Raw genomic sequence first — 26,626 nt, 5'->3', positions numbered from 1 at the left:
AGTAGTTTAAACTAGTTAACTGTATATAAAGTAGTTTAAACTAGTTAACTGTATATAAAGTAGTTTAAACTAGCTTACTGCATATAAAGTAGTTAAAACTAGCTAACTGTATATAAAGTAGTAAAACTAGCTAACTTTATATAAAGTAGTAAAACTAGTTAACTGTATATAAAGTAGTAAAACTAGCTAACTGTATATAAAGTAGTTAAAACTAGCTAACTGTATATAAAGTAGTTAAAAGTAGCTTACTGTGTATAAAGTAGTTAAAAGTAGCTAACTGTATATAAAGTAGTTAAAACTAGCTAACTGCATATTAAGTAGTTAAAAGTAGCTAACTGCATATAAAGTAGTTAAAACTAGCTAACTGCATATAAAGTAGTTAAAGCTAACTGTATATAAAGTAGTTAAAACTAGCTAACTGCATATAAAGTAGTTAAAGCTAAAGTGGTAAAACTAGCTAACTCTGTATATAAAGTAGTTAAACTAGTTAACTGTATATAAAGTAGTTAAAACTAGCTAACTGTATATAAAGTAGTTAAAACTAGCTGACTGTATATAAAGTATAAAACTATCTGTTTATAAAGCAGTAAAAAATAGTTAACTGTATATAAAGTAGTTAAAACTAGCTGACTGTATATAAAGTATAAAACTAGCTAATTGTCTATAAAATAGTAAAACTATCTGTTTATAAAGCAGTTAAAAATAGTTAACTGTATATAAAGTAGTTTAAACTAGCTTACTGCATATAAAGTAGTTCAAACTAGTTAACTGTATATAAAGTAGTTTAAACTAGTTAACTGTATATAAAGTAGTTTAAACTAGCTAACTTTATATAAAGTAGTTAAAAGTAGCTAACTGTTTATAAAATAGTTAAAACTAGCTAACTACATATAAAGTAGGTAAAACTAGCTAACTGCATATAAAGTAGGTAAAACTAGCTAACTGCATATAAAGTAGGTAAAACTAGCTAACTGCATATAAAGTAGTTAAAAGTAGCTAACTGCATATAAAGTAGGTAAAAGTAGCTAACTGCATATAAAGTAGGTAAAACTAGCTAACTGCATATAAAGTAGGTAAAACTAGCTAACTGCATATGAAGTAGTTAAAACTAGTTAACTGTATATAAAGTGGTAAAACTAGTTAACTGTTTATAAAATAGTTAAAACTCGCTAACTGCATATAAAGTAGTAAAACTAGTTAACTGTCTATAAAGTAGTTAAAACTAGCTAACTGCATATAAAGTAGTTAAACTAGTTAACTGTCTATAAAGTAGTTAAAACTAGCTAACTGCATATAAAGTAGTTAAACTAGTTAACTGTATATAAAGTAGTTAAAAGTAGCTAACTGCATATAAAGTAGTTAAAGCTAAAGTGGTAAAACTAGCTAACTGTATATAAAGTAGTTAAACTAGTTAACTGTATATAAAGTAGTTAAACTAGCTAACTGTCTATAAAGTAGTTAAAACTAGCTAACTGTCTATAAAGTAGTTAAAACTAGCTAACTGTATATAAAGTAGTTAAACTAGTTAACTGTATATAAAGTAGTTTAAACTAGCTAACTGCATATAAAGTAGTTAAAGCTAAAGTGGTAAAACTAGCTAACTGTATATAAAGTAGTTAAACTAGTTAACTGTATATAAAGTAGTTTAAACTAGCTAACTGCATATAAAGTAGTTAAAGCTAACTGTATATAAAGTAGTTAAAACTAGCTAACTGCATATAAAGTAGTTAAAGCTAAAGTGGTAAAACTAGCTAACTGTATATAAAGTAGTTAAACTAGTTAACTGTATATAAAGTAGTTTAAACTAGCTAACTGCATATAAAGTAGTTAAAGCTAAAGTGGTAAAACTAGCTAACTGTATATAAAGTAGTTAAACTAGTTAACTGTATATAAAGTAGTTTAAACTAGCTAACTGTCTATAAAGTAGTTAAAACTAGCTAACTGTATATAAAGTAGTTTAAACTAGCTAACTGCATATAAAGTAGTTAAAGCTAACTGTATATAAAGTAGTTAAAACTAGCTAACTGCATATAAAGTAGTTAAAGCTAAAGTGGTAAAACTAGCTAACTGTATATAAAGTAGTTAAACTAGTTAACTGTATATAAAGTAGTTTAAACTAGCTAACTGCATATAAAGTAGTTAAAGCTAAAGTGGTAAAACTAGCTAACTGTATATAAAGTAGTTAAACTAGTTAACTGTATATAAAGTAGTTTAAACTAGCTAACTGTCTATAAAGTAGTTAAAACTAGCTAACTGTATATAAAGTAGTATAATGAGCTTGTATTAACAATCTAATAATGTCAGATAGAATCCGATATCAGTCCCAGGAGACATTTTACCGCACAACCAGTACTTTTACTGCTGATATTTACAGCTAATACTTTTAAGTAGGATTATGAATGCATTACTTTTACTTGTAATAGAGTATTTTTACATTGTGTTATTGGCACTTTTTTAAGTAAAGGATTGAAATACTTCTTCCAACACTGCCTTAAAGTTCGGTCCTGATTTGGCTCTGAGTGACTCATTTAAACCACCCAGGGTTATTAACAACGTGTGCCTGTAGGTGTGCTATCAAGGGGAGTTTGTTAATTATTCTCTGATCAGATGATATGTACTCGTTTCAGCCACTCAGCTGAAGCCAGATGAAGGCACACCTGAACTCCCAGACGGCCGAGTGAGGGTCCGACTGCAGACAGATGGGTCGCTGCATGATGTTACAGAGCACGAGATTGAGAAGGTACCTCAGTTCCTTTCCTTTTGAACTTCTTTCTGTCTGTCGTGAAGACCTCAGTGGACTGACGGTGTCTCACTTCTTCCCCCCCACAGTGTAACCCATCAGAGCTGGACCTGTGCGAGGATCTGAGCGACCTGCAGAGTGTGAATGAATGTGGAGTTCTGCACACTCTGAGCAGCCGAGCTAAAGCCAACATGCCGCTCACGCAAGCAGGACCCAACTTGGTCAACTTCTGGCCTCCGTTACAGGCCCACAGCAAGGTGAAGTCAAATACATGCTGGATTAATAGCTCACATTTAAATATTAATATATTATACTCGGACAGATAGAAACACAGAAAGAGTTCATTCCTGTAAGTTATGGACGTTAAATAATTATCAAACTAAAGTTGATTTATTAATATCTACCAACACAGTCTGTTTTTGGTTAACTGTATTTGGGAATTAATGAATAGTTCATCATTAACTTGTAAGACTAGAAACCATTTTCATTCTTTCTCTCTTCCTCTTCTCCGTCAGACTCCAAAGTCTCGGCGAGGGGAGTCAGTGTGGGATGCTCCTCCTGCGCTTTCCGCTCTGGTGAAACGGGTGTACGTGTCCATGGTCGGCACCAGAAGAGACCACAGCGTGTGCGCAGTTGGTCGCAGCGGGACCGGCAAGACCACCGCATGCCAGGCCTTCACACACGCTCTCCTCAAACAAGCTGGTACAACCGGAGAGAAGATCAGCAGTGAGTACAGCAGCGGGAAGGATTATGTACACCACATTGCAGACTTTTAATTCACCTTTTCTTTTCTTTCTGACTCTAGTGGAGCGTGTACAGGCGATGTTCACCGTCCTGAGGTCTTTTGGCTGTGTGAGCTCTCAGCACAGCGACGCTTCATCTCGGTTTGCCATGGTCTTCTCCCTGGACTTTAACCACGCTGGACAGGCTGCTGCTGGACACCTACAGGCATGCAACACACACACAAACACATTTGTTCCTTTACCATAACCCTTACCCCACCGCTTACCTTAATCTAATTGTAACCTGAACTCTAAATCTTAGTCTTATCCATCAAAAAGCAGTCTCAACCCTTGGGGACTTCAACTTTTGTCCCCATCGGTTAGTGTGCATTCATTTATTCATTCATCCCCACCGGGAAATAAAAACACATACAAAAGTTACTCGTGTCATCTTCTGTTCCTTTCCACTGTCTCCCCTCCACGCTCTCTCCATCAGACGATGATGTTGGACAAATGGAAGGTGTGTCAGAAAACTCAAGGAGAGAGTAACTTCCTGGTTTTCTCTCAGATGCTCGGAGGACTCAGCACAGAGATGAGGTAATCTCCAGTTTTGGAGAGCAACTAAGGTTTATTCAAGCAGTAAGATATTTCCATTTAAGCCTATTAATAAATGTGAGATGGAAATATTGTACTCTGTTCCATGTACTTGATAAATATAGTTACAAGTTATTTTACAGATTAAGATATTACAAAAAATATGAAAACCTGATAAATTAAATTGTTAAAGATTAAATCAGTGACTCCCAACCATTTGGTTTGTGATCTCTCATAAGGTGTGTCACCAAGTCATGTTGCAGATGTCTCTGAGTTGTTAAGTTTCACCAAAGAGACACAAATAATTGTGTACGGCTCAAGCAAATTTATCTAATAATTCACAAAATACAAAGTTCAGAGAAAAGTCCTGAAACTGAAAACCGTTTTGTGTTTCACAAACGTTTTCCCACTGATCATCCAACAACCCCTCAGATTTATCTGGTTACCCTTTGGAGGGGCCCGACCCCTATGTTGGGAAACACTGGACTAGACTAGTTTAACTACCTTTATAAGTAGTCGTACTAACTATACATAAAGTATCAAAACTAGCTAACTGTATATAGATAGTGTTTTAAGCTATCTTACTGTATATAGAAAGTACTAAAATTAACTAACTCTAGAAAGTAAAAAAAACTAGCTAACTGTATATAAAGTAGTAAAACTAGCAATTTTACCAGGAAGTCCCATTGAGATCAAAAATCTCTTTTACAAGAGAGACCTGGCCGAGGTAGCAGCCATACATAAATACAACATATTTAACATAATGTAACTAGCTAACTATATTAAGTAAAAACTAGCTAACTGTATATTTTTATTTTACCTTTATTTTATTTTACCAGTAAGTGCAAATTGATATATTATACATATTTAATATAAAGTAGTTAAAACTAGCTAACTGTATATTAAGTTAAAACTAGCTATCTATAAATTAGTTAAACTAGCTAACTGTATATTAAGTTAAAACTAGCTGTCTATAAATTAGTTAAACTAGCTAACTGTGTATTAAGTTAAAACTAGCTATCTATAAATTAAACTAGCTAACCGTATATTAAGTTAAAACTAGCTATCTATAAATTAAACTAGCTAACCGTATATTAAGTTAAAACTAGCTATCTATAAATTAAACTAGCTAACCGTATATTAAGTTAAAACTAGCTATCTATAAATTAGTTAAACTAGCTAACTGCATAAAGTCGTTAATGTATAACATTAATACATCAGTATAAATAATCTAATAATGTCATTAAATTATATATCAGTCACAGGAGACATTTTACTGCTGAATGAGTACTTTTACTGCTGATACATTTTGCTGCTAATACTTCTTAATTTAGTAAGAGTTTTAATCCATAACCTATAATTAAGTATTTATGCATTGTAGTATTTGTACTTTTACCTTTTTAAGTAAATTATATGAATACTTGTTCCACCTCTGCTATATTAAGTCATACATTATGGCCAACGTGTACTTTAGTTCTGACATGTTCTGAATATTCTCCCATTCCTGATTCTTCATTAGGACAGAACTGCAGCTGCACCAGCTTTCTGAGTCCAACTCCTTTGGTATCGTTCATCCAATCAAGGTATCGTAAGTGCAGCAGAAGAGTGGACAGCACAGACTAAACACTTGAAATGAGAAATGCATTTGGGGCCTAAATTTTTATTTTAATGTATGTGTGTGTTTTGACCACACTTTGTCTTTTCCATTTCCATATTTCTGTAAACTAGTATTCTGTAATGATGTAGTTTGGTACCTTCATTCTTCTATTCTTGAGACCCAAAGATTAAAACTTGAGAACACAATGACATAATCCCACCTCTGCTGATGAGAAAATACAGTGTTCCTACACAGCGACTTGCAGTGAATGCAACATTAAAAAAATATTTCTAGACGAGCCTCAACTGCAACGAATGAGAGGTTAAGAACATTTTTGTTTTTACGATGTTGCTCTGTTCATGTAAAGGGAAAGAGCTGGGGGAATAAAAATAGAAAAATGGTCTTTTGAAGAGGCAAAATCATGCAGTGAAGAGACCCATCTTGAAGAGACTCAGGCTGTGATGGGAGATGAGATGTGACTCAGCGGTTCTTCCACCTTATTAAGTGGCTGATTTCAGAGACAGACCATCTCTCCTCCCTCCCTGTCTGTTGGTAGGTTGAGGAAAAACAGCGGGCGTCCGTTGCCTTCACCAAGCTGCTGACTGCCATGGAAACACTCGGGTTCTCAGCCAGCGAGCAGAAGGCTATATGGCATGTTCTGGCTGGTATTTACCATCTGGGAGCTGCCGGAGCCTGTAAAGGTAACGCTGATTCATCATCATCATCATCACTCTAAACCCTCTAGACACCAGTGGTGGAAGAAGTATTCAGATCATTTACTTTAAAAGTACTGATACCACACCATAAAAACACTCCAAGTGAAAATCCTGCATTCAAAATCCTACTATTCATGTACATAAACTATTGGTTATAAAAGTACCATTTAAATGCAGTAAAATGTCTCCTGTGAATGATATCTGATTCTCTCTGACATTAATCTCATTACTGATGCATCAATGTTAGAGCAGCATTTGAGCAGGTGGAGGTGGTCGAGGTGGAGCTAGTTTACGTTACTACTTTATACACAGTTAACTGAACTACGTTATAAAGTTATATAGTTTTTTATAACCTTTATTTATTCAGAGGAGCTTCACTAAGAGGAAGCCTCTGTTTTGCAGGAAGGCCCTGATCACATTTACACTGTTACACCTGGAAGCTGCCCGGTACAACCGCAGCCTGGTCTGCTGGCCACTAACTAGCAATTTTACCAGGAAGTCCCATTGAGATCAAAAATCTCTTTTACAAAAGAGACCTGGCCGAGGTAGCAGCCATACAGTGAGGGAAAAAACTATTTGATCCCCTGCTGATTTTGTCCGTTTGCTCACTGACGAAGAAATGATCAGTCTATAATTTTAATGGCAGGTTTATTTGAACAGTGAGAGACAGAATAACAACAAAAAGTCTGTAAAAAAATGTTATAAATTGATTTGCATTTTAATGAGTGAAATAAGTATTTGACCTCTCTGCAAAACATGACTTAGTACTTGGTGGCAAAACCACTGTTGGCAATCACAGAGGTCAGATGTTTCTTGTAGTTGGCCACCAGGTTTGAACACATCTCAGGAGGGATATTGTCCCACTCCTCTTTGCAGATCTTCTGCAAATCATTCAGGTTTCGAGGCTCGGCCACTCCGGGACCTTAATGTGCTTCTTTTTGAGCCACTCCTTTGTTGCCTTGGCCGTGTTTTGGGTCATTGTCCTGCTGGATTACCCATCTACGACCCATTTTCAATGCCCTGGCTGAGGGAAGGAGGTTCTCCCCCAAGATTTGAGGGTACATGGCTCCGTCCATCGTCCCTTTGATGCGGTGAAGTTGTCCTGTCCCCTTAGCAGAAAAACACCCCCAAAGCATCATGTTTCCACCTCCATGTTTGACGGTGGAGATGGTGTTCTTGGGGTCACAGGCAGCGTTCCTCCTTCTCCAAACACGGCGAGTTGAGTTGATGCCAAAGAGCTCGATTTTGGTCTCATCTGACCGCAACACTTTCACCCAGTTCTCCTCTGAATCATTCAGATGTTCATCGGCAAACGTCAGATGGGCCTGTACATGTGCTTTCTTGAGCAGGCGGACCTTGGGGCGCTGCAGGATGTCAGTCCTTCACGGCGTAGTGTGTTACAGATTGTTTTCTTGGTGACTATGGTCCCAGCTGCCTTGAGATCATTGACAAGATCCTCCCGTGTAGTTCTGGACTGATTCCTCACTGTTCTCATGATGGTCTTGTTGCCCATTCCAGCCTTGCGTAGGTCGACAATCTTGTCCCTGCCATCCTTGGACAGCTCTTGGGTCTTGGCCATGGTGGAGAGTTTGGAATCTGATTGATTACTTCTGTGGACAGGTGTCTTTTATAGAGGTAACAAACATGATTAGGAGCACTCCCTTTAAGAGTGTGCTCCTAATCTCAGCTCGTTACCTGTATAAAAGACACCTGGCTGACTGAGAGGGGGTCAAATACTTATTTCACTCACTAAAATGCAGATCAATTTATAACATTTTTTACATACTTTTTTTGTTGTTATTCTGTCTCTCACTGTTCAAATAAACCTGCCATATAGACTGATCATTTCTTTGTCAGTGAGCCAACGTACAAAATCAGCAGGGGATCAAATAGTTTTTTCCCTCACTGTACATAAATACAACATACATACATGGGATTATGGGCCTTGCTCAAGGGCACCTCAGTGGTGGTAAATGAGGGAGGGCAAGCACTGCTTGGTTTACTTTCCACACCCAGATTTTATCCTGCTGGTTCGGGGATTGAACCAGAACCTCACGGTCACAAACTAGTGATGTACGATACCACTTAATTCCTATCTGATCCAATACCAAGTAATACCCAGGCTGGTATTACCGATACCAATACTTTTTACATATTTTATTTCTAGTTTAGTGACCTCCCCCCTCCCGTTTCTGTATTTATGAGAGAAATAAGGAGCAGGCTGAAGGAAAAAAAAAAGATCAGAATACTTCTTCCATCTCTGTCTCTAAATAAACTTTGTTATAATCATGTCACCTCTGTGTGTCAGTGGGCAGGAGGCAGTTTGTGAACTTCGACAGTGCTCAGGTGGCCAGCAGTGTACTCGGCTGTGAGGGAGAGGATCTGCACACTGCTGTCTTCAAACATCACCTCCGACAGCTGCTGCAGAAAGCCACCGGAGGTAGCAGAGAGAGAAATACTGAGTCAGATGAGGGTGAGACATTTTTGTATACACAGAGATACACTCACTCACTGCAATGGCATTGCTAGTGGATGGCAGTAATAATCAGTAATAATCAGGGTAGTCCCATGTTGAAGGGAGTCCTTCAGAGAGCAGAGGTGAACCTGGAGGCTGCTACTGAAGTCAAATAAACCAGACTGAGGAGTAACAAGATGTAAATCCACAGCCATGCTAGTGGCCCTGTGAGGCAGTAATGTGCCTTATACACCCCAAAACAAAGAGAGACAACTTTGCTATTCTTGGATGGTCACCATGCGTGGGGCTCAAATAGGGCTGTAGCCAGATCCTAGAAATACTGAGGTCATGAGTTAAAGTCCTTCAGACACGAGAAAGAAAATCTCTGATCTTTCTATTTTACAACGTGGAACTATTTTATTTTCCAACATAAAGGTCTGCTTGCTGTTTTTAAGCCATCTCAATGTTCCAGTAATAACATTTAGAATTACAAATAATATTTAAGAATTTATTCATTTAATTAACTGGCCTAAAGTGAGTTAATCATAAAAATACCCACCCAGTAAGATTTAATAAGATACTTTTAATGTCTCTGTGGGGAAATTTGTTTGCAGTGCCACAGACTATAAAATCCTACATAGTAAAAAAAAACGTGTGGTTTTAAAGAAACATTAAAAACATCTTATAAAACTACAGCACAGGAGAGGAGTCCGGGTCGCACCGTGTAGGTTTTTAGCAGTAGAATTAGTACTGAAACCAACTGAATGCTAACATGCTATCATGATAGCACTGTAGATAAAAAGCCAGAGGATCACAAAGTCATTAGGATTCATCTGCGTGTTGGACTGACAGATTGACTAATCCAACAACAACCCTACATCCCACGCCTGAATATTCACTAAAAGGAACACAGATCGAGAAAACCATCTTAAACCACGTCGTCATTCATTCCTGTGGTTCTGGTCTCTGCAGGTCCCAGGTTGACAGCTGCTCAGTGTGTTGAAGGAATGGCTGCTGGACTCTATGAGGAACTCTTCTCTGCCATAGTCTCACTTATCAACAGGTATGGATGCAGATCAGACTCTGTCCACACAAAAGACGTCCAGTCTGCAAAATACAAAACTGTCAACACCTAGAAAACAGTGAGACACATGGCTTTCAGAAATCTGAAATCAGAAATACTTTATTGTACCTCGAGGGGAAATTCTGTGTCACAGTTGCACACATAGCACAAAAGGCAAAAAGAATATAAAGAAAGAAAGTTGGCATATAAAGAAGTGTATAAATATCAGCGTAAAAAACAGCAATGGCTTTGTCTCTTTGTTCACTGATACTATTTCCATTCAGCTGAATATTTAAAATGATTGATCACAGAGCTAAAACGTGCTGTTTTCATATTTTTTTTACTGTAGAGACCATTTTCATGATAGAAGACCAAAATGTACCCGGGCTTATAGGGACAGACTCTCAGCCTGTAAAGGTCTGTAGTTACCTGAAAGTGTAGTTTAAAGGAATCGTTTGACATTAAAGAAAATAGAAATGAAATAATCTTGACACAACGTGTGAGCTTTAGAGGTCCTGAAAGGTGTATATTTTGTGTTTTTTACCAGGCTAGTTGTTCCCCCGTTTTCACTCTTAATGCTAAGCTAAGCTAACCAGCTGCTGGATTCAAACTCTCAGCGAAAAACTGTGTTTCCCAAAATGTCAGACTATTCCTTTATCTCGATCCTGCAGCTGAAAGTACTGAGCAAACATATTTACATGGTCGTACATGCCTGATGTTTTCGTGCCTTAAGGCTGTGTTTAGTGAAATGTTATTTTCTTGGTCTCATGCTACGTATATGGTAAGCAACCTCTATTTTAGGCCACACTTTCCCGTCCACACAGACTACTCACACTCTGGTGCGGATCTGAGGTGATTTTGATGGACTTCTTGAAAACATTCATTTGTTTTCCTTCCAGTATCCGACTGTACCGACTCACAGCAGCCACCTGTTGTTTTCTTTAGCCAGTCAGCAGAGGTGGAGGAATTATTCAGATCCTTCACTTAAATAAAAGTACTGCACTGAAAAGCCTTCCTAAGTAAAAGTATGTACGTATAATCAGGAAATATACTTGAAGTATTTAACGTAAAAGTACTCTGTGCAGTAAAATGTCCCCTCTGCCTGTTGTACTATTATATATTTTCTCATCAAATTATTATTCCTCATCATCAGGATGTTGCTGCTGTAGTCGTTAAATTGTTTAGTATCGGACTGCAGCTAAGGATTATTTTCATTCTGGATTAATCAGATGATTATTTTCTCTATTAATCGATTGATTGGTTTGTAAAGATTCTACCGTCACAGTTACCCAGAGCCCAAAGTGACACCTTCACAATGCTTGTTGTCTCCAACCAACAGTCCAAACCTCAACATTATTAACAAACATTACATTTATTCAAGTCATTCAGAGGGAAAGCAGTCAATATTCGCATGTGAGGAGCTGAAACCGTCAAATGTTTTTACATTAAAATGACAAAATAGTTGCCAATTATTTTCTGTCAATGGACTAATGGACTAATCATTCCAGCTGTAGTTGTTTAAATATTTTCTGTGCAGACATCTGAATTTGTAAAGTAACTAGTAACTGAAACTGTCAGATAAATGTAGGGTGGAGTTAAAAGTACATTATTTACCTCTGAGTTGCTGGTGGATTACTTGTACTTATATACAGTATGTGAGAAAGTAAGGTCAGTGCGTCCCCTCTATAGTCTATACTCACCTCAGATAAACATTCCTGTATAACCTCTGGCATGTGTGCTGTGTGTGTTTTGTGTGCAGGTCTCTGAGCGGTCAGCAGCTGACGTTGGCCTCCATGATGGTGGTGGACACGCCGGGCCTGAGGAACCCCAGACACTCTGCAGAGGAGCGAGCAGCCGGCTGGTCCGAGCTCTGTCACAACTACCTGCAGGAGAGGCTGCTGGAGCACTACCACACACACACCTTTACGCACACACTGGAGAGATACACACAGGTAACATGGAGTCGAACTGATTTATGGGTAAAATATTTGTTTTGTTTTGTCTTGTTGCTTCATGTTTGTCAGCTCTGCAGGTGTATTATTACCAGTGCATTATAGATTACTAGTTACTGTCATTTGAGAGTAATTAGTTATATTACAATATTGCTGTCTCTGAATTGTAATGCTTTACACTACTTTTCAGTAACTTTCACTGCTATTTAATGGATGCATCATTCAGATAGTAAGATGTTCCTGCGTAGGTAGGTTCTAGTGAAGTGTAGATCTCAGTTATATCCGCGGATCGGGTGGGTCTTTGTCATAAAAATGAACAGGCTGATTAATAGCCTGTTCATTTTTATTAAAATCTTCCAACACTCTGACAGGATCGGTCAGGATGCACCGACAGCAGCTTCTCTAAATATGAAAGGAAATCCTTAAAGAAAGCACATATAGAAATGCATGATGATAAAGATATGAAAAATAGGAGTGTATGACAAAAATAGCATATTGCCAATATTTTAGAGACCCCCCAAAAATTCACAGATCATGTTTTCAGGGGGGCTACCGTCTCATTAAGAGGAGCTGAGCTCCCCCGTACTTTGCACCCTGCCTACAATGTCAGTCATCGAGTCCCAGCAACAGGAAAGTTTCTCTTTTTAGTTTTTTTTCTGGTGCCAAAATTTTCGCAGTGTTGGTGAATTTATTAAAAAAAGCTAAACACCTTTGAGTTTAAAATGTGTTGTGGGTGTAATATTACTGAAATTATATTACTGCGTTACAGCAAAAAGCAATACATTACTGTAACTGCATTACTCTTGTAACGCATTACCCATAACACTGATTACAACAGGTACATGATAAATCAGATCACCATTCGTTTCAGTTTAAAGTTAAAACGTACACCAATTCAACGTGGCTAATATGAATCAATACAGGTTTCACACTGAGTGAAACACAAGTGAAAAAAAAGGTAATGGTTTGGTGTACTGTAATGTAGGCTGCTGCCCCAGAGACAGTTTGTACTTTTCTGACAGTAAAAGGACGACTCAGCCCCTGAGGAAACTTTTTTCACCCCAAGTTTCTGGTGCTTAGCACAAACCAGATAACATCGTACTTTTAAAACAAGGGTTTTTAAAGATATAATCATTAAAACAAGAGTTTTTAAAGATATAATCATTAAAACAAGAGTTTTAAACTCGTCTTTGTTCTGCTGCTGAACAGTGGAATAATTTTCCTCATCACACCAGACAGAATATTCAAAGTGAACTTGATAAGATGGTTTCACAGTAGTTTGTAGTCTGATTTTTAACAGCCTCACTAGCAGCACGACTCTCGGCCTGATGATCTGTCCAATTTGGTCCAGACTGAAATATCTCAACAACCATTGGATGGGTTGCTGTGAAATCTGATAAGACAGACATTCAGAAATAATAAACCCTTAGTGATATCCTGACTTTACCTCCCGCTCTCAAAGCAGTTTCATCATCTTCAGATTAATTCCCATCAGCCTCAGCTGTACTTTGTGTTTTATGCTAATTAACAAATGTTAGCATGTGCCACTGAGACAAGATTTTGTACCTATTGATCCACCATTAAACTAATTTCTTATAGTTTTAGGTACAAATGTATACCAATTTTAACCAACAACCAAAGTCAGTTAAGGTAGCACGCTGGTTAAGGTGCCTGGAATGATGCAAGGGACAGAAACAGGTGCTTTAATGTAGTAGTTTAAGCTACTGCCCCTGTGACAAACTGTAACACTCAAAAAGCTTTTTCTTTTCCTGATGGTGTAAGAATCACCGAGCCTCTCAGGAGACAAAACTAGATAGGATCAAACTGTTCACACTTTTGTTTTAACAGTTTGATGGGTTCTTTATTCTGCTGCTGTACAATAATCTTTCTTCAAGTCTGTAACTGATCACTTCAGAGAACAGACCGGCCTTGAAAAGTAATTTATATTTTAAAGAGAATCAGAAACACGTAGGTCTGTGTTGTCTATGTATGTTATTTTGTGTGGACCACAATGCACATAAATCATTAGGCCGTTTTGTGATTTAATTCTTGATGATTGTAATTACTGCAGTGCCGAATGATTGTTTATTTTTAATCATCAAATATTAAATTCCATCAATCAATCAATCAAACATGATGTGCCCCAGAAACTTGTGGAAAACATGTCTCCTTTGGGTCCCTACTAGGAATTGTTACTGTAATTTTCCTAATACTACAGTTACGGATGAAGAAACATTCCCCATTTTCAATTTATTTTCTGATATGAAGATAGTTTGAGTGTAAATAAAAAGGTGAACCTTCTCTGACGTTAATTTGTTAAATCTTTAGATTTTACCAAGGCAACAACTATGTGCATCAACACTGTTTAGATGAATGAATGGCATGGTGTGTTGAGTAATGCGTTGTGTGTTACAGGAGAAGATCCCCGTGGAGGTGGAGTGTCCCGAGAACAGCCCGGCTGAGGTGGTGTCTGCTATCGACCAGCCGCCTCCACAGGTACACAACTCATACTAACCACACCTACTGTAAAGCACACAGGACACAAACACCTAGGAATGAGGATTACGTTCAGCCACACCATCCTAACTCCGCCATTTAATACATGAAGGTGAGTGTATTCTTCATCAGGAGCATCACTCAGAGCTTCACGGAGCGCCCCTTTAATTATCCCAAAAAATAAAAGGTTTTACGTGTTTGTCCAAGCCTGCAAGAAAAGATGATGCCAGGCAAACATGTAGTTTCCACATGTACCACCTTACTTTTCAAAATAAAATCTCACTTAATGATTTAATACTGACTGTCTGCCAGATAAGAGAAGAGAGGAGTTTATAAAAATGTTGATATACTCACCTTATGCGTTATCTTCTATGGTTATCGTGCAGTCGGAGCAATAAGCTTAACCAGCAGCAGTGAGTGGTGAAGCAGGGGACTTTTGTTGCCCTGGGTATTTGCCTCTCGGGCTACATACAGTCTTCCCTAACCTAGGGGTGGGGATTTTTCCTGCGTAAAATATGTGTTGTGTGTGCATATTTACAAATCACAAAACAAGAGTTCACATTTACATATTTACAAATCACAGTTAGTATACATTTACATATTTACAAATCACAGTATACATTTACATATTTACAAATCACAGTATACATTTACATATTTACAAATCACAGTCAGTACACATTTACATATTTACAAATCACATTATACATTTATATATTTACAAATCACAGCCAGTACACATTTACATATTTACAAATCACAGTCAGTACACATTTACATATTCACAAATCACAGTATACATTTATATATTTACAAATCACAGCCAGTACACATTTACATATTTACAAATCACAGTCAGTACACATTTACATATTTACAAATCACATTATACATTTACATATTTACAAATCAGTCAGTACACATTTACATATTTACAAATCACATTATACATTTATATATTTACAAATCACAGCCAGTACACATTTACATATTTACAAATCACATTATACATTTACATATTTACAAATCACATTATACATTTATATATTTACAAATCACAGCCAGTACACATTTACATATTTACAAATCACATTATACATTTATATATTTACAAATCACAGCCAGTACACATTTCCATATTTACAAATCACAGTCAGTACACATTTACATATTTACAAATCACATTATACATTTATATATTTACAAGTCACAGCCAGTACACATTTACATATTTACAAATCACAGTCAGTACACATTTACATATTTACAAATCACAGTATACATTTACATATTTACAAATCACAGTCAGTACACATTTACATATTTACAAATCACATTATACATTTATATATTTACAAATCACAGCCAGTACACATTTACATATTTACAAATCACATTATACATTTACATATTTACAAATCACATTATACATTTATATATTTACAAATCACAGCCAGTACACATTTACATATTTACAAATCACATTATACATTTATATATTTACAAATCACAGCCAGTACACATTTCCATATTTACAAATCACAGTCAGTACACATTTACATATTTACAAATCACATTATACATTTATATATTTACAAGTCACAGCCAGTACACATTTACATATTTACAAATCACAGTCAGTACACATTTACATATTTACAAATCACATTATACATTTATATATTTACAAATCACAGCCAGTACACATTTACATATTTACAAATCACATTATACATTTATATATTTACAAATCACAGCCAGTACACATTTACATATTTACAAATCACATTATACATTTATATATTTACAAATCACAGCCAGTACACATTTCCATATTTACAAATCACAGTCAGTACACATTTACATATTTACAAATCACATTATACATTTATATATTTACAAATCACAGCCAGTACACATTTACATATTTACAAATCACATTATACATTATATATTTACAAATCACAGTCAGTACACATTTACATATTTACAAATCACATTATACATTTACATATTTACAAATCACAGCCAGTACACATTTACATATTTACAAATCACATTATACATTTACATATTTACAAATCACAGTCAGTACACATTTACATATTTACAAATCACAGTCAGTACACATTTACATATTTACAAAACAGACAAACCTCATATTTGAAAGTAAACATTTACAGATTCATGTACTCATTTACATATTTACAAATGACTGAACACATTTACAGATACATAGATGCATTTACAATCACAGTTCACATTTACATATTTACAAATCAGTTCACATTTAATTATTATTTAATTTTTTTTTTTACTTTTACTTTAATACTACTACTATTACTTATGTGTGTGTGAATGTGTGTTTAAGGTCCGAGCGGCAGATGGAGACCCCAGAGGTCTGTTATGGGTTCTGGATGAAGAGATGTTGACACCAGCCTCCAGTGAGAACAGCGTCCTGGAGAGAGTCTGCCAATATTACAGCAACGCTGGTAAAAACCCTGAGCTATACACACAAACACAACCTCAGAGTCCCTCCCAGCGTGTATGGAGAGTATGTGAGCCCTTTACAACGTACAGTAAGTTAATTCAGTGTTGGATTTTGTTGAATATGTATGTCCCTGCAGTGCGTCAGTGCGAGCAGCCGCTGCAGTGTGAGGTGAACCACCTGATGGGCTGTGACCCTGTCCGCTACGACCTCACTGGATGGTTTGGTCGGATCCAGAACAACCCGTCTACTCTGAACGCCATCTCTGTGCTCCAGAACTCCACAATGTAAGTGTGTTTAAAGACCTCGGATGGATGTAATGTCTGAGTGAACTTCTTATAGATGGCCTGGTGAATAGTAATACAGATATAGTAACACATTTACAAACCACAGTACACACTTCTACAAGTGTTTATTTATTATTATACAGCACAAGGCTGCATAACGAAACAAAATTTGTAGTTCCTTCATGCTACACACACAACATATAATTAAGTGTAGGCCTAGATTAAAATATATTAACATATAAAATAAAATAAAACAATACAGTTATTTATATACATAGGCCTACATACAGACACGCATAACTTACAACCCGAGCATTCCACAGTGCATTTTCTGAATTTGCATGGGGTGAATGTAAACAGTAGCAACCAGATGATAGTATGAAGGTTTCATCTTCACAATAAACATTATGACATTTGGGATACAGAGTCCATCTTGACTGCGTTTGTGCACCAAGCATCATCGATGTAAAACTCCTCATCTCATCAAGCCAGAGACTTGCACTGTCCAGTTGTTTGGGCCGGGTGAATCGTGGTCTGCTGTCTTACAAACCACAGCACAGATTTACAAACCACAGCACAGATTTGCAAACCATAGTACACATTTACACATCACAGTACACACAGATAAAATGTCATACACTGAACTGCACATTTTGGAGTGGCCTTTTATTGTGGCCAGCCTAAGGCCTTTTATTGTGGCCAGCCTAAGGCCTTTTATTGTGGCCAGCCTAAGGCACACCTGTGCAATCCCCATGCTAGTCTGATCAGCATCTTGATATGTCACACCTGTGAGGTGGATGGATTATCTCGGCAAAGGAGAAGTGCTCACTGACACAGATTATGACAGATTTGTGAACAATATTTGAGAGAAATAGGCCTTTTGTGTACGTAGAGAAAGTCTTAGATCTTTGAGTTCAGCTCATGATGAATGGGGGCAAAAACTAAAGTGTTGCAGTCATAATTTTGTTTAGAATAACTGTCCACACGCATTTACAAATAATATTGATAAGTAATGCCCCGTAGAAAAAATAATGTCAAGGGCATTTTGTTATTTATTTACAGTATTCTGTGCTTATTATAGTGAGTGCAGTTTTTGTAATCGGAGTACTGTGTCATCATTTTGTGTGTTGACTATTTTTGAAAAAACTGTTACGGCTTCTCTCTTGTCTTCCTCAGAGGGGTGGTGAAGGCCATGTTTACCCCCAGAATCTCTCTGCCCCCTCTGTGCCGAGGTCTTGGGGGTCTGGAGGGCGGCAGCCAGCGCTCTCTGCAGAGGAACGGCACCATCAGGAAAACATTTAGCGGAGGGATGGCAGCCATACGCAGACTCTCCCAATGTATTGCAGTAAAACTACAGGCAGTAAGTAAACCAGTATTTGTATTACCTCCTAAGAATATTTAACGTGATGCTAGATTCAGGCTCTTTGCTGCCGTCCCCACCTTGCAGGATGCTCTAGTGAACCTCATTCGTCGAGCCAGGCCGGTGTTCCTGCAGTGTGTGAGTGCAAAGACAGACGGTGGAAGTCTTGACGTCCCGGCTCTCAGAGTCCAGCTGCACTCCACGCAGATCCTGTCGGCCCTGCAGCTCCACCGCACAGGTCAGCACATTCACATTGACGCTTTAAACCCCCCTAACTAAGGATCAAAGAACATGCAGCCCACACAGATTTATCCACTCAGGTCCACGCTCCACTTTACTTTAAAAAACTGCCTATTTTTATCTGGACTGGCACAGCGCTGCTGAGTAAACAGGATCCACAGCACACAGCCTGAATTTAATAGATTATAGGATTAAAGTTATTAAATAGCAGTAGTGCTGATCTGGGAGCAGTTCTGGATTTAGAAACAAATTACAAACATCTCATCGTTAAATTGTCATCATTAGTTATACATTTATAAATAAATAAATTACCTTTATGAACTATGGATCTGCAGGTGTTGATTTATGAAGATATCGAGATCCCTTTTTGAGTCCTGGACTGAACGCAGGAGTTTAATGTTCAGAAGTTATACAAAATGTTGTCAGCAGGCTGTTCTCACAGAAGCCCTACAAAATTCTACTTTAATACTTAACACAGGAAGAGACGCAAGTTTTCATTGCAGAAACTAATCGAGGGCTGTGATTAGGAACACAAAAAGACCATTAGCAACAGCGTTCTAATGAGTATATGACAATTAAGGCATTAAATAGTGGTGCAACAGCAGCATTAGTAGAGAAGAGTCATTATAATCAGTGTTCGCTAACATTAGCCACCATTAGCTACTCGTCATACCAGACGAAGTGTGTAGCAGCAAATCCCCCGAATTGACTGAACTGCAATTCTTATGAATTTAACTTTTCATTTGTAGGAGAAAGATTGTGTTATTGCATCTTTCAAAAGTCACATAATCTTTCTTCAATGTTCCTCAGTCCTCAATGTGATGATGGACACTTGTATTCACTGCACAGTGTATTATTGTGTGTGAACTAGTTTTGAATACTCAGATTTGAGACCTTATCTTGCAAATATTTGGTCCCGTTTCTCAGGAAAAATAGGTTTCTGTGTACAAAGGCTTTCTCATGCGGATAACTCCTTCTTTAAGCCACATTAACGCTTCCATGCAACAATCTTAGATATACTCAGACTTTAAATTTCCATTGTTACAGTGATATGCTTGAACAACTTTTCAGCTGCAGCCAGTTGTTGCAGGAAATGCCAGAGAGTTCGAGTTGGAGAGAGGAGTTTGTTGTGTTAGAGTAATGTTAGGAGAAGGTGACCAGATTTCTGAAATGAAAACCGGGGACATTTTTGGTTTGGTGGTCAGTATGTCATTAAAACATATATTATGTATTATATATGAAATTAAAAAGTTAATCTGTCAAATCTTCTGAATGAAATCAAGTCATTTTGAGGCAGAAACTACCTTTCAGACAATAAGTAGAGGCTTAAAGGTATTTTAAGAGGTAAAAAGTACTAGGTGAGTTATAAGCTGTCAAATAACCCTCATAATTATAATCAAGTAATTTCATGGCAGAAATAACCTTTCAATCAAAAAGTAGAGGCTGCAATCACTTTCTGGCAAGTGGAATACTGCATTAAATAGGTTGTATTGGCCATTTAAAGGTATTTCAACAGGTAAAACAGACTGGATTGGTTGGTACACAGCAAGTTAAATAATGTAGGGTCATAAGGATAATTGCAAAAGAGATCATGTCTTTATTTTACATATAACTCAGCAGTAAGTCATGTTAGGTTTCATTCTGTTTTCCAAATGTAAACAAAGATATTAGACGTAGGCCTACCAAACACATAATCCATTGGCAACAACAGGCTTCAGTTATTGCCTATAATCAGGTAAATGTCCGGCCTGGTTACGCTTTAAACTGCAAACACTGATTTGGCCACAATTGTGATTATTCAGTTAAAAGAAATGTTAAAGTATCACAAAGACAAATCTTTGCTGTTACCACGGACATAAAGTGATGTTTACGTCCACATTATGTCTGTTAGATCCAGATAAAAGCAGCTGTAGCTGTAAAGAGACTGGACGACACAGCTTTAACATGCTGAGCGCGCTCCTGCGGACGGTAATCGCTTTTCAGTGGACGATCAGTTTTCGTCACGACAGGGGTCTGCTCTGCTCTGCTGTCCAGTCTTTCTGGCCATTTAAAATCTGATTTCAGGTCTGTTAACACCTTATACAGTCTATGTAGTATTATTAACACACATTTAAAAATGGGGACATTTCCGGGGACAGCTCCAGAAGGTGACAGGCCATCAAAACCGGGGTCTGTCCCCGGAAAACGGGGACGTCTGGTCACCCTATGTTAGGAAAGAAAGTGTTGCTAGCAGCTCCTCTACGTACACAATAAACTCTTCTCTCGTTTCCACAGGCGTCTGCCTGCAACAACTGGCCTTTCGCAAGATTTCAGTGTGAGAATTGTCCATGAGCAAGACTTCTGTGTGGTCCAATACCTCAAAGATAGTGGACTGTAAAGACAATTTGTTGTTATATAAACATTTTTACCACAAATATCGAATAAATTATGATTTATTTCCTGCTGTATTGTTTCTAAAATCGAACTTACTTTGAGGGGAAATCCTTCCAGGCTAGTGTGAAATAGTTTTAACAAGCCAAAGATGTATGTGTTTCATTCCCTATAAAGTTGCTCCATTAATATCTGCCTGCTTGTTTTTGCTGTCTGTATGTAAATTTTCTCCTAATTTGTTTAAACATTAGATCTTCTGCAGTTTCTGCAGGGATCAGTAACGTTTCATCTCACTGAACGTGTTTTAATCCACACACTTTATCCATAAATTAATTCTTTTTCGAGCCATTCGCCACGTGAACTCGCATTTAGGAAATAAATAACATAATGTCTTTGTCTCTCTCAGGTTTTCCAGAGCACATGACTTTCAGTGACTTCAGGTGTCACTTCCAGGCGTTGTCTCCTCCAATTATGAAACGTTACGCTTCAATGTTTGTCAGCCACGATGAAAGAAAGGTCAGATGTCACATCGCTCTGTCTTACAAACACCGTGTCTCTGATCCTCAGCTCTAAATTAATGTGTTGTTTTCCTCTCTGTGTGTCTCAGGCGGTGGAGGAGTTACTGGCTGAGTTGGATCTGGATAAAAGGAGCATCGTGCTGGGCGCCAGCAGGGTGAGAACATATGAACTGCTCCTAATCAAACAGCCAAACATGAATCCAGCTGATGCGCCTCATGGATCTTCTTCCTGCTGTGTCTCAGGTGTTCATGAAGCGAGGTGTGCTGCGCTACCTGGAGCAGCAGAGGGACCAGCAGGTGACCGGCTGGTTGGTCTATCTACAGGCCTCCTGCATGGGACATCTGGCCCGTCAGAAATATCGCAAGCTCAAGGTCAGTGTCTCTCTGAACGCTTGTCTGCTGTAACGGTCGAGCTCTAATCTGTATGCAGATGACAAACTGATGCTCCTTCAAGAAGCTAAAGTGCTGATGCAGCTGTAGAAAAGTGCTGCGCAGGTGAGGAGGAAATGCTAACGTTCATCCCGCCTGAAGGAAATCTGTTGTTACATTTACATTTTTACATTTTATTCATTTAGCTGATGCTTTTATCCAAAGCGACTTACAATTGCTGTACATGTCAGAGATTGCACGCCTCTGGAGCAACGAGGGGTTAAGTGTCTTGCTCAGGGACACATTGGCGTCTCACAGTGGATTTGAACCCGGGTCTCTCACACCAAAGGCATGTGTCTTATCCACTGTGCCATAATAAAAACTTAATCTGCTGATTGTATTCTCAAGTAATTGTCTAGTCTTAGAGATGATGTCTTCACATTCCTTGTTTTGTCCGGCTGAAAAACCCAAATATTTTCTTTTTGCCGTTATAAATCAGATAAAAAACACTTTTTCTAAGATTGCATAGCATTTTGGTGGATTAAAAAATACATTACAAAGACAATATTAAATGATTTTTAGTAATATTCCATACAAATTACCCCACAAAATTATTGTGGTGCCATAAATGTACCAATCCCTGTGAAAGTTAGTCCAAGTGTTTTGCATTTGCATGTTTACTACAATGGGTTTTTTCTATGCAATCGTTTTGGGGATGAAATCTAGTTAATTTTGGTTCGGTGTGTTAAAGTGAGTTAAATCCACAGAAAAACAATTATAATTAAAAATGTGGGCAAAATGGTATTTTAGAATTCAGTACCCAAGAACATATAAGATGGTCACTGCACAAATACTTCACAGGACGACTTCATTTGTAGTTTTAATTCACCTCTGTGTGTGTGTGTGTGTGTGTGTGTGTGTGTGTGTGTGTGTGTGTGTGTGTGTGTGTGTGTGTGTGTGTGTGTGTGTGTGTGTGTGTGTGTGTGTGTGTGTGTGTGTGTGTGTCTCCAGGTGCAGCAGATGGCGGTCAGGTGTCTGCAGAGGAACCTGCGCGCTCTGAGGGTCGTGTCCAAGTGGAGCTGGTGGAAACTTTTCTGCAGAGTGCGTCCTCAACTCGACGTCAACATGGACAACGAACGGCTCAGAGCTAAAGAGGTACACACACACACACACACACACAGTTATATACAGCTGTTAAAAGAATAGTTTTACATTTAGGGGAAAATTGGCTTTGTTGGCAAGAGTTAGATGAGATGATTGATACCTCTAAAGACTGGAGACAGAGGGAAACAGCTAGCCTGGCTCTGCTACAGTAACTTCAATCATTCAATCTTTATTTTTATAGACACAACTTGACATTAATAAATAAATAAATGCAAATTGATAAAAATAAATGTCGACCTTCCCAGAAATCTTAGAAATCAAACACTATACAATCCAGTAATGTGTGTTGTCTAAGGTAAAGTCTATCATTGTGCAGAACATATTCTGAACAGTGATGTTTATTGAACTGAAAACAAGACGTTTTGAACAGTGCAGCGTTTTAGACACAGGGTGCTGTAGGTGAAACTAACAGACAGTCACGATAATGGGAGTCCAGTCAGCTCCAACCTCTGTGAGCAACAGGTGGACTGTCAGCGCAGTTGAACGTTAGACAATAATGGTGAGAAACCGTCATGAAACAAATCTTTTCAGATGTGATTTAAATTTCAGTCGCTGTGAGAAGCTCTTTTCTCTTTCTGTCAGGATGAGATATCTGCTCTGAGACGACGCCTGGAGAAATCAGAGAAGGAGAGGAATGAGCTGAGGCAGACGGTAGACAGCCTGGAGACCAAGGTGTGTGCTGCATCACACGCACACACACACGCACACACACACACACACACACACACAGCTCATACTGTTGTCCATGTGTGTTTAGGTTACAGCTGTAACATCCGAGCTGAGCGATGAGCGTTTTCGTGGCGACGCGGTGGGTCAGGCTCTGGATGTGGAGAGGGCAGAGAGACTTCGACTCAGCAGGGAGAACAAAGACCTGCAGGTAGAACGACTTTGTTATTGAAAAAGTAATCTATTACTCACGCCTCACTGGATGAGTGCCGCCGAATGACTTATAAAGTGCTGAGCGCAGTGATTTGTTTCATTCTTTGCTTAATACTCCTCTATTATGGACCTGAAATATTGCCTCCTCTTTATTGTCAAACATCTCTTTTCTTTTCACCATCAGGCTCGTCTAGATCAGTGTAAAGTCACCATGGAAACACTGGAGAAGCAGCTGGAGGAGGAGAAACAGAAAGCCCAGATGGCTGAGAGTCAGCGAGGAGCAGGGACAGGTAACGACGACGTCGTCTCTCAAATGGTGACGGCCCAACAAGCCAAATCATTCCATACACTTTTATATTTATATATAAAATTATAGGGTGGCTCAGCTATAGTGAAAAAGTAGAAACAAGGATTTGGTAAGAAAAATACACCTCCTACAAGAACATTTTCATATTTTTAACACAAATATTTTCTGTTTTGTCACCAAACTTTCTTAACTGCACAAACCTGTCGTAAATTGCTCTTTGCAAGGGAGACCTGCATAATGACCAGCAGGTAGTCATAATGTTTTGGCTGATCAGAATATATAAAAACTACCCCCAGCCCACGCTGGCCAACAACACACCATAAATTCATACAAGCCAAGAACATCTTTCATGGTCCAATATTCAGTTCAACAAAACTCATTAATTACTGACAGAAACATATTTACTATATATACTATATTTGGCTATACTATATCATATTTCATTGGCTCACTTTCATTTACAAAACCATCCTTGGTTTGACCCCACCATACCTTAAAACACCTACTACTACACTCCTCCTCTGTATATAATACGAGGATATCTAATATTATACAACTAAAAGTTCCAAAAAACAAATCTTCGTTTGGTATTTTTCCTTAAAAATAACAGTACAAGCTGGCTTTAAAACGATTTTAAAGTAATTTATTCTGTCTGTTTTAAACCTTTCTCTTGTTCTCTTTTTAATCTTTTACCTCTGTATGATATTGCTTCATTTGTTCCTTAACACTAAATGTTGTCTGTCTAAACCTCAAGAGGCTAATCCCCTCTTGCCACGCCATCCTTGTTAACAAGAAGTATATAATGCTGGAAAAATCTGAACCTGAATCTGATTTCTAATTAATGATCCATCTTGCCTTAATTTCCGTGCTTCTGAGACAAAGTTGGCAAACTTAAACACATCAAAATTAAACAGTCATTCCAGTTTTGCTCATCTACACACCAGAGTATTTTCAGGATTTAGCTGAGCAATTTCCCGGAACATTAATTCTCCTAAATCAACACAATACATACAGTAAAATAACAATACGGCAGCTTCTGGGATTCCTCTTTTTCAAAACCGCTTTCCTTTCAAAATTATAGAGTAAAGAAAGAGAAAGAAAAAGTGCTGCTTCTTCACAAACTGATGGAGGAAGTGAAGGTTTTCTTATCATTTCGCAGTGAAACACCCAGAATGGTCTTAACTGTAATCAATGTTTTCCGCCAACCAACAGCCCTCAGCATCATTATACTACAACTCCACCTTCAGGAGACACAAAGTAAAGTTTAGTTTAAATGGTTTCCAGCTAAAAGAGAGAGACACCAGATGTGGTCAGGTTTTAAGTGACCCTGTCCATCACCCCTGACAAAGTCACACCCATCTCCTCCCCCACACACACACACAGACAGCGAGCTGGCCATGCAGCTGGAGTGCTGCCAGACGGAGGTTGAATTTGTCCGCAGACGACTCAAGCAGACAGAAGAAAAACTGGAGACGGAGAGACAGACCCGACAGCAGCTCGATACCAAGGTGAGACAGGACGTGCACGGAAACACTGATGGGAGATTAAATGTCTGAAGCTAATAACAATGAGTGTGTGTGTGTGTGTAGGTGGCGGCCCTGCAGGCCCAGCTGGAGCAGTCCAGACGGAGCGTGGCAGAACTGAAACGTCACTCTCGCCGCGTGACCTCTGACCTTCAGGATGCCCGAGTCCTCACTGACAGCCTGCAGAGCCGCATGCACGAGCTGGACCGCAAACAGAGACGGTTTGTGTCTTCCTGTTCTTAATGTGACGATAACTTGTTGCTACATCATCTCATTCTTTATATCAGTTGTCTGATAAAGTACAGATAATGTAAAAACTGTCAAACTAGGCAGTGCTGATCAAATATGAATCAAGTGTCGCCTGTTTACCGCCTCAAAAGTCTTTTTAGATAAACATTTTAGTGTGCTGTTTTAGCTCTAGCCATTTTTTTGCTCGCCTACTTGAAAATAGGACCAAGCATCTCTCCCAACTTGTGTCGCTCAGCACCGCGTCACTTGTTTTGTTGCTCTGATTGGTTGTAGGTCTATCTAACTGCGTCAAGAGGCATTTTGGAAATCAATAATAAACTGAGAGGTTCCATTAGTCCTGCGATGCCAGGCTGTCCTCCTGACTAGATTTATCTGACAGCTGGAGTTACTAGTCACTTTGCAGATTCAGGTTTTATAAACAAAACATATGATCAGAGGATTTCAAAGTGGGAGACGAGGCTCCAAACTGTTTCAGGGGAGGCTCAGTGAATGGAAGTGAAAAGTTATTATATTATTACAAAAGGAGATCACATGGAA

At 38.1% G+C, this 26,626-nt stretch overlaps 1 protein-coding gene across 4 annotated transcripts in view; it reads left to right on the top strand.

Annotated features, from left to right (window-relative positions):
* LOC119914752 (unconventional myosin-XVIIIb-like) overlaps positions 1–26,626 on the top strand; it is a 63,423-nt gene that overhangs the window by 16,087 nt on the left and 20,710 nt on the right. For all 4 annotated transcript variants that reach the window (XM_038734238.1, XM_038734237.1, XM_038734234.1 and 1 more), the window contains 24 exons: positions 2,628–2,740; positions 2,830–2,997; positions 3,256–3,466; positions 3,546–3,688; positions 3,959–4,059; positions 5,576–5,639; positions 6,210–6,354; positions 8,678–8,842; positions 9,797–9,887; positions 11,647–11,839; positions 14,255–14,335; positions 16,707–16,827; positions 16,963–17,110; positions 18,287–18,470; positions 18,558–18,708; positions 21,487–21,596; positions 21,688–21,753; positions 21,842–21,970; positions 22,979–23,122; positions 23,714–23,803; positions 23,889–24,008; positions 24,195–24,300; positions 25,701–25,825; positions 25,907–26,061. In XM_038734238.1, the coding sequence (XP_038590166.1) occupies positions 2,628–2,740; positions 2,830–2,997; positions 3,256–3,466; positions 3,546–3,688; positions 3,959–4,059; positions 5,576–5,639; positions 6,210–6,354; positions 8,678–8,842; positions 9,797–9,887; positions 11,647–11,839; positions 14,255–14,335; positions 16,707–16,827; positions 16,963–17,110; positions 18,287–18,470; positions 18,558–18,708; positions 21,487–21,596; positions 21,688–21,753; positions 21,842–21,970; positions 22,979–23,122; positions 23,714–23,803; positions 23,889–24,008; positions 24,195–24,300; positions 25,701–25,825; positions 25,907–26,061 (3,124 nt within the window). The remainder of the gene's footprint in view (positions 1–2,627; positions 2,741–2,829; positions 2,998–3,255; positions 3,467–3,545; positions 3,689–3,958; positions 4,060–5,575; positions 5,640–6,209; positions 6,355–8,677; positions 8,843–9,796; positions 9,888–11,646; positions 11,840–14,254; positions 14,336–16,706; positions 16,828–16,962; positions 17,111–18,286; positions 18,471–18,557; positions 18,709–21,486; positions 21,597–21,687; positions 21,754–21,841; positions 21,971–22,978; positions 23,123–23,713; positions 23,804–23,888; positions 24,009–24,194; positions 24,301–25,700; positions 25,826–25,906; positions 26,062–26,626) is intronic.

Source organism: Micropterus salmoides, unplaced genomic scaffold (assembly GCF_014851395.1).
Source record: "Micropterus salmoides isolate LMB-PRFRI ecotype aquatic unplaced genomic scaffold, ASM1485139v1 Ms_hic_scaffold_20, whole genome shotgun sequence".
Taxonomy (NCBI): Eukaryota; Metazoa; Chordata; class Actinopteri; order Centrarchiformes; family Centrarchidae; genus Micropterus; species Micropterus salmoides.
Note: the sequence above shows the minus strand (reverse complement) of the source record. Positions and strands in the feature narration are given on the sequence as shown.